Below are 12,692 nucleotides of genomic sequence, written 5' to 3'. Positions count from 1 at the left end.
GGCTATGTTTTGTTAAAAAAGGATGGTCAGTAGTTGTATTAGGATAATACAATGTTGACTTTTGAATCCATGTTACCTGTTGTTCCTGACTTTTGGTATTAATTCTAAAGTGTGAAAAAATTTTTACATTAACGGAATTCTCTATAAGATTATTGAATCTTTTGACTTGAGAAATTATTTCAATAGCTTTGAAGATTAATTTTTAAATTCAGAACTTAGAATATTTACTCTTATCTGCCCCTAGCTTGCCAGTGAGAAAACCCCGTTATTAAAATAGGTCTCCATCAGTTAAGCTAAATAATGTAAACTTTTTGGAGAGGGGGAAGGCCTAACTCAATGACTTAGAAGTCATTGCCCTTGAAATGATACAACTGTAAGTGATATATATTTTATACAATATGTTTGGAAAGTGTTTCTTACAAAATATAATAGTTACTTGGTTTTGCTTTATTCCTTGCTTCTTGCTCTTGGTGTAGGGATATCACCTGAAGGTGAGAACACTGATCTTTTGTTATGTTTATGTCTTTTTCTGCAATGTGTGTGTGCGCAGTTTCGACAGCATAATTTATACCTACCCTGCCATTAAAATGCTGCATACTGATCTAACATGCACTGTGAAAAAGTATTACTGACAAAGTGTCTAAAAGTTTTTGAAGGTCTGAACCAATTTTAATCTCATGAAGTGTAAATATAACATTTTACTAAGAAGAATATTATTGCCCTTTGGTCTGTAACAGAGGTTTACTTCTTTCCTTCATTTTCTTTCATTATTAGAGCAAATTAAACTTTTCAATAATATTTGTCCCAAAAAATCCCTAATGCCTACTTTGTTGAATTGTTACTTTATTTCAAAAACCAAAGGAACCTGAAGTAAAGTTGCAGGGTGTTTCAGCAAATGCTGGTGGGGTAAAGTTTTTTTAGATTTTTGCAGTATGGTCTTTGCAGGCACTAGGGAAAGAAGATTGTTTTCCTTGCACATCAGCTGTTTTATGTGCCATGCATAAGTATTCTTACTAGAAATTAGAACAAATCATTCTATGTTTCTTATTTGAAACACGTAATTGTGAACTTGATGTCTTCAGTTAAGGCAGTTAAATTCATGAGTTTTGGGTTCCTCACTTGTACTACTCAATAGATTTGTCACCCATCAGAGTTTTTGCAGGCACTTCTATAGCTCTTATCAGTGCAAGTGGGGTGTAGTGCCATCTTGGTACTATCAAGAAAATTTTGTACTTTCCCACAGGCTGGTGAGCTTAACACCTACTTGTGTCTTTGAAAAACAGTTTGCTATATATCCGTAGCTACAGCATGTATGAAGTGTTACAAGTCTAGCTGTACTAGAAGTACTTTGAAACTACTTCACACACACTTATGAAAATGAGGTTGATGGTTGACTGTTTGCTTTTTTTGAGTTTTTTATTACCTGTGCATGTTTTAAAGGGAATCTACTTTCTGATGACATTTCAAATTACTTTTCTGTCATCCAATCACACATATACAGCTGATGTGTGTACATTTATTTATAAAACGATGCCAGTTTAATGGTCAGAAATTCATCCATGAAAGCCTGAATATAGGGTATGACTATTTTTCTGGTAAGTGCCATTGGAAAACTATAGCTTTTACGTAAGTAATTGTTTGGCATGATAGAGATATAGTTCAATGAGCCAGAAAAAGTAACAGAGGAGATTTGTCTTTTGTTTATGCAGTAAAAGACTTCAGTCTTATTCTCTTCCTGATGGTAAATTGTCCTGCAGCCATTCAACTCATATAAAATAATAACTTGAGCTGAATTTTGTTTGAACTAGATAGTGCCTTACACTACAAGTGAGAAACAGATCAAGGATATTGCTGCAGAAATTATGCTTTTGAATTAGATACCATCTTAATTACAATATATTTTGAATGCTGGCAGATTTAAAGTTTTTGAAGTATTGGAAAACATTGAAATATTGAAGAGCACTGTAGAAATACAGCATCTCTCTGGGAAGTCTGGTGCTGCTGCAATGGTCATTTTTATTGTATGTGATTTAGACTTTTTCAGCTTGATTTTGTGCAGAGCATTAAATATTCTAAGCATAATCCCTGAGTTAAATATCTCCATTAGGAGCTTACAGTTGCAATGTTGCAACTTCTCATTATGTGGAAAAAGAGGAAGATAGAAGAACTTGATAGCATCATAAAGTTAGCAATTTCAGTATCTTGAATTAAAAGATCACCAACAGTCTGTTGTTTTTATTAGTTTATATGTTAAATAAAATCATATATACAAATAATTACATGTTCTTATTAGTTGGATGCAGTGGTTATGATTTTCCTTTCACATTTCTTTAATTGTGTGGTGCTGTTTCTTGCAGCTGGATGAAGAAACCTCGATGTGGTGTGCCTGACCAAACAAGAGGTAGCTCCAAATTTAACATTCGTCGGAAACGCTACGCGTTAACAGGACAGAAATGGCAACACAAACATATCACTTACAGGTACTAAAGATATTTGTATAGGTATACAAATGTCACTAATAGTGATGACTTTTAATTTAAATATAAATTCCTGAATATTTTTCAATATTTTGAGAAGTTTATTATTAATGTATGATATAAAAGTGCTACTATGGATACCTCTTATAAGTGTGTATGTGCTATATAAAAACCAAGCTATTTTCTTGCATTAAAATTGCACGTATTTAGTAGCCAGTAAATTCTCCAAAGCTTACAGCATCAATTTAACACCCAGTATGTACTTAATGTTACCTTTCAACTTTCTTGGCAGCTTCTCAGATAATAATGCTCTGAAGCTAGGAGTGCTGTAATGAAACTCAGATCTCTAATTTAAGTATGTAAAATAGGTTATTGAAAAGAGTCAGTCTCTGCAAAATGTAGGTGCCCATGGGTCTGTTCTAAGTACAAATTAATTTGATTATAATTTGATGAGTCACTTACCCGACCGTTTCCTGCGTAGGTGATGATGGGCGTAGGGGTGTGTGCAGGGCAGTACATCTGTTAAACTCCTGAGTCTGGCATGTAGTTCGCACAGTGTGCCTGCTGTCACACTGAGGCCTTGGAGGGAAAGTTAGATGGAAACTTTCAAGATATACTCTCTAGAGCTCTGTCAACCAGAGAAAGTGTGTATAAGTGTATATATATAATATAGAATCTATCATTTGTCAGCAAACCAAGGATTCCAATATAGATTGTTGGAAAATTTACACAGTCTCATCATGGATTCCTGTAATATCCAACAGGGGTAACTTCTGAAGGATAAAATAGTTTTCAAATTCATTAACTGGCGCCAATATTCATCAACCCATACAAGTACTAAATTTAAAGTTCATAAGCCCTAATGGTCATATAGACTGTTCCTCATACCCTGGTGAAGAGATAGTTTCATTAGTAACTCTATGTCACTACTGTGGTTTATGGCTGAATTAGAGAATTCTAGTTTAACTCATTACATTTTGATATAACATCAAGCAACAGACAACCAACTGCCTTGGGGTTGGTATATTGCATTGGCTGGAATCCTTTATTGTTAATGTAAATGTAATTTATAGTTGGTTAGAATAAGAATGCCCACCTACAGCACTTTACACTTATCTGCATTTTAGAATTTAAATGTGGTGTGTGCACACTTAGGAGGCATACATGGTCATCTACTAAGATGTGTGGTTTTCTACCACTCTGATTTGTACAGTCTGATTCCCTATTTCTTCACAGAATTTTTTACAATAGTCTAAATCCTACCACTTGTATATCTTCTGGACTGTCACCCAAGGCATTAATCCAAATAACAAATGAAGGTGCCCAGTATTAAACTGACAACTATCTAGTGATCTTTCTCACTTTGAAGAATTTATAGCAGTTCTTTATCTCCTGCCTCCCCTCTTTGAAAATGTTCACTCTCTCACTTTGACAAGACCTCCAGTCAAACAGAGCTTTGAAGTGAACAAGTCTGTAATATTTTTTGCAGTGAATTACAATACAAAATACTTTTAAAATAGAAACCCTAAATTTGATTAGAATTTTGAAAAATGTTCCATTATCTTTTTGAATTAGAAAATAACCCAAAGCAAATAAGGACCAAAAAAAAGAACTAAGATTCTTTACACACTTCTCTTCAGCAATTCTCTGCTTACAGGCTTATGACTTGTTAAATGAATGAAACTTGCTTTGTTTCCTAAAATTTTAATCGTATCTCTAGTATCATTTATCTGCTCTATTTTTCTCTGTGCCACTCCTCAGTCTCTTTATAGCCTGCAGGTTTCCAGCTGCATTCTGTGCCTTCCTCGCTAGTCAAACCTTGTAGTCTGAAGTGTGCTTGCTCTCTCTCATTTCAGTGTATGCTACATCTTACAATTCTGGAAACCAAAACCAATACCCCACAGCAAATACTCCCAAAAGCAAGCTCCCCTCCCCCCTCCTTGCCATGGAACTTCTCTTTATTTTCAACATGTAATTTTTCAACCTGAAATAGTTCTGCAAAATTTCAAAATGGAACTTCAAAGAAGCAACTTATAATTATAACTAGAAGTTACATTAATAATGTATTTTTTGGCCACATATTACCTTTCGAACATTTATTATGTCATTTTGGGAACATATTAACAGTTTAGATTTGATTTACATCAATGAAAATAAAAAGGTTGTGTCAACAACTTATTCAAATTTTATGTGTGTTTCAATTTAACAGTTTCATATCGAGTGCAGATCTGTAACTGTCTTACTTCAAACAGATTACTGACTGCATCTTTTTACCTACTCTGTTGAAATTCCTGCTCTTTCATCTATTTAAATCTCAGATTACTGATTTTACACAGTCATGTGAGGTATATCCTGACAATCTCGCAAGGCTCCTGAAGCTGGTGCAGCCAAAAACATGTCAGTGAAACATGGATAATTTCTCTTTTAGGATATTTTCAGGAGGGAGTGGGAAGGGAAGGAAAACCCAAAGCTTTTCTGAAATCAATAGGACTCAGGATTTCTGAATAACACTCTCAAAACAATACTCTTCTGGCAGCTGTAGAAATAGTAAATCAACATGAAAAGTGCATATCAGTGATAAAATCCAATTGTTCTTGTGGAAGACATGTATTTTAAATATATAATATGGCTTGAAGCCACTATCAGGCTGAAAATCCTACAAAACCAACAATAATCACAAAAAACGTTATCAATTGATACATGGCTGTGGTTGTCTAAGGATAACAGCTCTCAAAACTTATAAAAAGTATCACTCAGTTTATTAGTTTGCAAAAATTGGCATGGAAGTGAATGTTTCATCTTATAGATTGCCTTTTGTTTACTAAAATACTTTCCCTTGGAAAGTAATTGTAGGATCTTCAATCTCTTTATATAGTTGCACTGCCAGTCTGGTCAAGATCAGCTTTGAATCCTTCTCTCATTTGAACTTTGCTGTGAAATGATCATTAGACTTGAGACTAGGAAAGTAATACTTAGAAAATAAAGGATTTTTATTATTAATGCCTTTGTCTTGCTATGCTTCCACCTTGCAATAGGAGTGGTTCTGAGTTGTCATGTCCTACACTTCTATTTGAGCTCCATTATCTGGACATGTTGAGTGCAAGGTACCCAATGCCTCTCTTTTTTTTTTTTTTACTGCCTGTGAGAGTCACCACTATTTCAGGTGATTGCTGGATTTAAGATGTAGATCTAAATGTAATAGAAAAGGGCTCATATGAGACTTTATTTGCTGTTGCAATCATAGGTCTAAACTGAAGACTTTTAAAAGATGAGTCGTAGTATCCCTGGTAATTGATAGGCTGTCTTTATAGATTGATTTTACTGTACTTCCCCCTTGGAGGTTGTATGATAAACAACATGAAAGAAATGTAACATAATTTGGGTTTCAGATGTCTGCACTGGTGGATTATTTTAAGCAAAGTTCCCAGCAAGACAATTTCAATGTTTGTGTTGCACAGTGTTAGTATTTGCTCTTTTGGGATTGAACCTGTGTTGTGTTTAACACATTAAAAATGGACAGTTATTTTCTGTTAATACTCTTACATAGGAATAACTGCTGATTTATATAATTTCTCTTTCAAGCTACATTTTTCAGTATAATCTTGCCCACTCCAGAATACTGGTTTGGAAGCTGGAAATCTCTCTAGTTTTAATACAGAAAGTATGCTTTGAAAAATATTACTTTACAATGAATCTGGAGACGTAGGATGCTATTTCAAAACAAGTCAATAGCTGAATCCCATGGAAAATGTCTGCTATCATAGGTAGTCTACTCTAGCTTGTGAGTGTGAAACTAGCACAATGGCTTAATTTTTCATTTGTAATCAGTGATTAAAACTTAATTCAATGTGCTGAAAAAGTAAGAAATGTAAAATGAGTTTTAACATTTGAGTCAAAATCTTTTAGACCAATTAATTAATCAATTTAACACCAATAGAAAATTCCAATCTATTTTTATCCATTTCCTCATTTCACATATAATAGCAGAAGACCCTTCTTTTGTTCTGTTTACTAAGACGAAAGTGTGACTTTGACCAATTGGTAAGATTCATAAATACAAAAAAACATAACAACAAAGTCCAAGCTGTACATTTCACATGAGCTTTTCCTACATCAGTATTTCAGTTTTGCTAGACATGCTCTGTTTTCTATGAGAGCCTGTTGAGTCATTTGCCATACTCCTTATACATGGCAAATAATAGAGGCTCTAATCCTTCAAAGAGCTCTGCTTCAGGCAACACACGTGCCTTAGAGAGCACACACCAGGATTGACTAAGAGCACATCTGCCAGCTTTTTAAGTGACATTCTTAGCATAGCAACAGGTGAACCGTTGTCAAGTTTTGTGTAGGGGCAGTATAAGCGTGCCATTGTGATGTGGTTTGATTTTGTGTCACAGGACAGGTTGTAAAATGCTGTACTTTCTCAAGGGGCACAGACTGAGTAGTTTATGAACTTGCTAATTAAAATGTCTCAAAGAATCCTAATTCTCAAAAGAGAGAGCTTGCAGAGAGGGGTACTGCAAGGGCTGATAGAAGATCCAGTGTGTCCAATATTTTTTTAATCACAGAAAAAGCAATGCAACACTGATCATAAGATTACTGATGAGCAAATAATTATGAAAGGGCATCATAAAAAGCACTTTAAATCACGTGATATTTACATCATGTAGAGTAAGGTCATGCCTACAGATCAGAGGACATTTTCTCTCTGATAGAAAGATCAGTACTGCAATACTTTGTAGTTCTGACAGAGTCAGTTTTAAAATAACATTAAAAAATTGGATTGAGTTGAATAAAAATCACAGAAAATATTTAATAGACTGGAGAAAATGTCTTATAACAAGAGATTTAAAGAGTTCAAAATTCTAATTTCTTAGAGACACAAAGAGGTAATAACTTTGCAGTGGAGAAATGTCTTTTAAATGTCTTTTTATAGGGGGAAAAATGTTGAAGTTCATGTATGTGAGAGAGAAAGACAGAACAAGAACCAATAATACAAGCTAGGCAAAGAATAGAATAGGCACAAGTATGTAATGATTGGTTAAATCACCTTTGGAACAAAAGATCAAGGAAAGCAGTGGATTTCCTACAATATATTATCTTATAGCCTGTGTTGATATGTCTTTGGAACATACATACCGGCTAAAATAAAATTATGCTTTTGTTAGACAGCACTACTGGACTCAGTACAATAATATATTTTTGAGTGGAAGTCCAAATAGGTAACTTTATGCTTTCTACATGAACCTATGAACAAAATGTATATATGAAGTAAAATCTATAAAATTACACTTGAAAGATTTGTTTCCATTTATATAAACATAAGTACCATATAATCAAGCATATTTAATGTGCCAAACAAATCAATCATTCTAGATTTATTCATGAAAGTGTATTTGTTCTCCTTTAATGTGCCATGCTTTGTAAACTGACAAAAATATTGCATGTACTCTAGAACTATGCAATTTCTGAAATTTGTGCTGGACATGTAGTCAAGCACATGTCAAATGAACAAAGAGAATCTGATTGCAGCAGTTTCAGAGCAGACACAAACCTAATAGAGTTTTTGCTGCCTATATGAATCAAGTGGAAATGATGCAGAAAATTGGACAAGTCTTAAATTGATTATTGACATTCTTTCCTTGAATTCAATAATGAAAATACATAAATATTTTTTTAAATGATTTCACTATAATTTACTAATAACTATGATACTAAGCTTCAATTCTGATTTTTTTGGCCTTTCTCATATATATTGCACTTAAAGAAGTAATGAAGACTGAAATTTCTGTTTAAATACATATTTTTGAGTCTTCTCATGTCTTCTATAAAATGATTTCTCTGATGGATTCTACAGTTTTATGCAGGATTTATAGATGTAATCAGATCATAAAAGGACATCTTAACCTGTATTGAAGTCAAAAGGCTTTGTTTCTGATAAGGAATTTATCTATCCAGTTGCAAATGCAACAAGGCTTTGTGAATACTGGTTGGTGGTCACAGCATGGAGCTCCCTTTTGGTAATGAAGTTGCTAATAAGTTAAAATTTCATTTAACTAAAAACACTTTTCCTTTGATCAGAAAGGACATGACATTCTTTAGCTGTGATGGATTCTAATTGTGGTCCAGGAGGTAAACAGTCAGTGGTTGATTAATCTGGTTATCCCACTGTTAAGAATTTTTCATTTTAATATATTTTTAATCTTCTAAAGATAAGATTTTTTGTACTGCTGGGAGTAAGCTAGCTAGCATAATAAATTCTAGCTTAAAGGGCTATACAGATTGACACCATAATTTTGCGCCAGCTTGTTTAAAAATACTCTTCTTAAAGTATATAGTGCCAGACTAGCATGTTTTGTTAAAAGCACAGAACTTGTAATAATTAGCGGAAAATGGATATTAGCAGTGTCACCACTCTGTTAAATTTAATCTATGTAATGTTTCTCTGTTTCTTTCAGCATAAAGAACGTCACTCCAAAAGTAGGTGATGCTGAAACTCGTAAAGCCATTCGCCGTGCCTTCGATGTGTGGCAGAATGTAACTCCTCTAACATTTGAAGAAGTTCCTTACATTGAATTAGAAAATGGCAAGAGAGACGTGGATATTACTATCATTTTTGCATCAGGTTTTCATGGAGACAGTTCTCCCTTTGATGGGGAGGGAGGATTTTTGGCTCATGCATATTTTCCTGGGCCAGGAATTGGGGGAGACACTCATTTTGACTCAGATGAGCCATGGACTTTGGGAAATCCCAATCATGATGGTAAGAGAAGATTTAATTTTAAAGTAAATAGATGAGTGGCATGAATTTTCAGCTAACAGAACTACTTCCATGCTCCCCTGTTCCTAAAGTCACATAGTTTTCATTCCTAGGTTAACATTACTTTGGAAATATATTTAGTTGATCTGTCTCTTTGAATCCTAGGCAGAAAAATATCTGTCTAAATGTGATACAGTATAAGAACATGTTTTGCTTGAAAAACATTGAATTCTTACTAGGAAACTTTGTGATCATTCAAATGTTGTACTGTTGAATGTTTACATAAATTAATTTTGCACTTTTTAATATGTCAAACTTATTTACGTTTAGGGAAAATGTGGAATATTCGTTAGTACTGATATAAGAGAGGTTAAGATCTCCTCCAGCTACCCACCAATTTGTGGATACCAATGTAAAAAATAAAACCTAGTCTTCAGTTTGTATTTATGATGATGCAGTGGCAGCATTTAAAGGCAAATCTTAAAGGTGCAAGAAAAGTTCCAAGAGAAGAATTGGTGTTTCCCAAAAACTTTTGAATGTCTTTTGGAATTGTTAATTTTAACACATCCAATTTACTTAAGTAGTACATTCCCCATAGTCAAATAAAGACAGCATAGTGCAGTTGGCGTACCTAAAATTTACCAAATAAAGACTAAATATGCCCTTTAAAGTTACTCTTCACAACTAAAATCTGGCCATTGCCAAGCTCTAAGGTGATGTGACTAAATTACTGCCATTATCTGGGAATGCTAATTTAAAGCTAAGTCTAACTTTGCATCTCTGAAAAACAGTATCAAAGAAGAGCTTTTCTGTAGACATATACTGTGTTCGATGCTGTGGCAGGTTTTGTTTCCAAATAGCTTCAGTTGTCCAAGTAGATCTCGCTAAGCCAGTTACGTGAAGTTTGACAGATCTCTTCAGCAAACAGTGATACTCAAAAGAAGATGCACAGACGCACAAATAGGATGTTTCTGGCATACAAAAGACAACAGGGATGACAAGAAGTGCAGAACTGTTGTATTTCAATGTTACACTGAGTTTGTGAATGATGAGAGGCTTTATCTAATTCCTTTCCTTTCCCTTTCTTATCTGAGATCTTCCAAGTGAAATTCAGAGCTTTATCTGTAGCAGTATTTGTAGCCTGGAGTCTGCAACAAAACCTTAATTTAATATTTTAGGAGTATAAATATGCTGTTGTGACTATTCCATTGGTGCAATACCTCTGTGCCAGCATCAGTTGAAGCAAGAGCTGTGTATGGCACTGCGAAAGCCCTCAGCTGCACAATGGGTTCAAGACCCTTTTTTCTCGTGAACCAATCCCTAGATTCTTACTGGAGCAAAATCTGTGGTGTTGCACAGCTTGTATTTGCCCTCTTCACACGTTTAGCTCAAAGGAGCACTGGTGGGAATCCTCTGTTTGTGCAGTTCAGGTGCATACTCAGTCACAGCACTGTGAGGGTAAATGAAGGTGATTTCATGTGTCTGGTTTTTTATGTTGGTTGGAGACCAACACTGCACGCAATTTTCTGTGGTTTTGGAGCTATTGCTTCAAGCACTCAGGAAAATCTACAGGCATGTGTACATTGAAGTCAGGATGTCAATTTAAATTGGGATAACTCTTTTGGAAGAGTTCCACACCTTGTATGAAAATGGGCGAACTTCTGGCTGTCTCATTCTCCTTTAACTTAAACAATTTGCATAGTGCAAAATGGCACTCCTTTTTTATATAGCTTTTGAGGTTGAGTTTTGTAGAGCAGTTTTCAAAAGCTGCTGCTTGTATTAAAGAATTTTAATATATTTTGATGAAAAAAATCAAGGGATAATAAATTGATGCTATCGCTAGAACTGTGCTTTTATGCATCTTAGAACCTTGAACTTTTATATTAAAAAAGGTTTGTTATCTATATCATGAAGGTTTAATAGTTATCATTGGAAATTTTTCCTGCAAATTTAATAACTTATGCACTTTGGTGTGCTCATATATACTTTTTTGAGGGACATATATTCCTGTTAAAATGGAATGTTCACAGTAAAAAAAAGAAAGATTTTTTAAAAATACATGATAATTAATAAAAATACCTTACCAATGCAAGTTCTCTGAACAATTTTGGCAGCTGTTTGTTTTATTGTTGAAATGGTATGAACTGTGGATCATAGGTAATAGCTGTTGTCCAGAGAAAATTCACCTGTCATTGTAACCCTAGAAATTGCAATATATGTGCATTTCATCTGCCAGTGCAGGGTGCCGGTTTGTCTGATGGGTGACTTTTAGCTATCAGGTAGGCCAGGTTTTCCTGATTGTCTTACTGATTAGCTTACGTTTAGGAATCCTGGAGGATCATGCAGGGTTTTGTTTTGTTGTTTTTGTTTTTATTTTGTTTTGGGGTTTTTGTTTTTGTTTGTTTGTTTTGGGAGTTTTGGGGGTTTTTTTTGTTCCTGGAAAAAATTTCCAGGGGAAGAAAGAAGACAAGCATGCCATTTCGGATTGACAGGAAAGAAAGACTTACAGTTCTCTTAGGCTTCCTATCATTTTGAGCTGAGTCTCAGAGCATTGAAAAGCAGAAGGTTGAAAAATATATTTATTATCCTAGCTATGAGTCATTTTTCCCAGATGAGTGTCAGTTTTAAGATTCATTGCTCCAATAGTCCAATGGTCACCTACATGTTGTATTATTTGAAATCCAGTAGAATGGGAAAAAGATTTGGTGATTTATTTTTATTTTTAAACTAACTCTCACCCCAAGGGGCTGATTTTCTCTGATTCCTGTTCCAGTATTCCAGAGAGATTCAAAAACACAGAGCAACTTGTTTACTTAGCAGCAAGAATGCAAAGATAAGGTCCTTTTGAAAAGTTCTAGCCTTATTCTTCACCTTGTACTGTTCTAATGAAAACAATTTACATATAGTCCACCAGTCCACCTCAGAAAAGACAGGCAACTTACTGAAATGCTTTCATAAACTGTTGTCCTTTTTAAAGTAATTTTCATTCCAAATAAGGAATCATATACAAAATCAGTATTCTGAGTGTAGTTAATTACTACAGCAATTTATTCTGACTAGTTAATTGCCGTGTCTTCATACTTCAGGTTTTTGGTTGATTTGGTGGGGTTTTTTCTTATCATGTTTGGTCGATTTTCTTGTATTTTGCTTTGGTTTGATAATCCTCTAGACTCAAAGGACAGTTGCAATAGAAATACATCATCTGCACAGTGCATTCTGCTTTCCTTTGTTCTCACTTCAATGGTATGTTATCTTATCAATCATGTTCTGGGAAGAGATCTGTGCTTTGACTCCTCCCTCATTCTGAAGAATGAATGAGGCTTTTGTAGGAGTAAAGACTAATGGGCCCGTCGCTCAGGAAAAAACCTCCTGTCATACAATTTTACACTCACAGGCTTTCTACAATGATCTATTTCTTTGCTTTCATAATACCCTGTAAGCAGGGTACAGCTGGT

At 34.5% G+C, this 12,692-nt stretch overlaps 1 protein-coding gene across 1 annotated transcript in view; it reads left to right on the top strand.

Moving 5' to 3' along the window:
* MMP16 (matrix metallopeptidase 16) overlaps nt 1-12,692 on the top strand; it is a 174,632-nt gene that overhangs the window by 89,469 nt on the left and 72,471 nt on the right. The window contains exons 3-4 of the mRNA XM_048286375.1: nt 2,358-2,480; nt 8,936-9,240. Coding sequence (XP_048142332.1) covers nt 2,358-2,480; nt 8,936-9,240 — 428 coding nt within the window. The remainder of the gene's footprint in view (nt 1-2,357; nt 2,481-8,935; nt 9,241-12,692) is intronic.

The sequence above is a fragment of the Corvus hawaiiensis genome, chromosome 26, assembly GCF_020740725.1.
Source record: "Corvus hawaiiensis isolate bCorHaw1 chromosome 26, bCorHaw1.pri.cur, whole genome shotgun sequence".
Classification (NCBI taxonomy): Eukaryota; Metazoa; Chordata; class Aves; order Passeriformes; family Corvidae; genus Corvus; species Corvus hawaiiensis.
The sequence above is the reverse complement of the archived record's forward strand: the minus strand, read 5'-3'. Positions and strand labels throughout refer to the sequence as shown.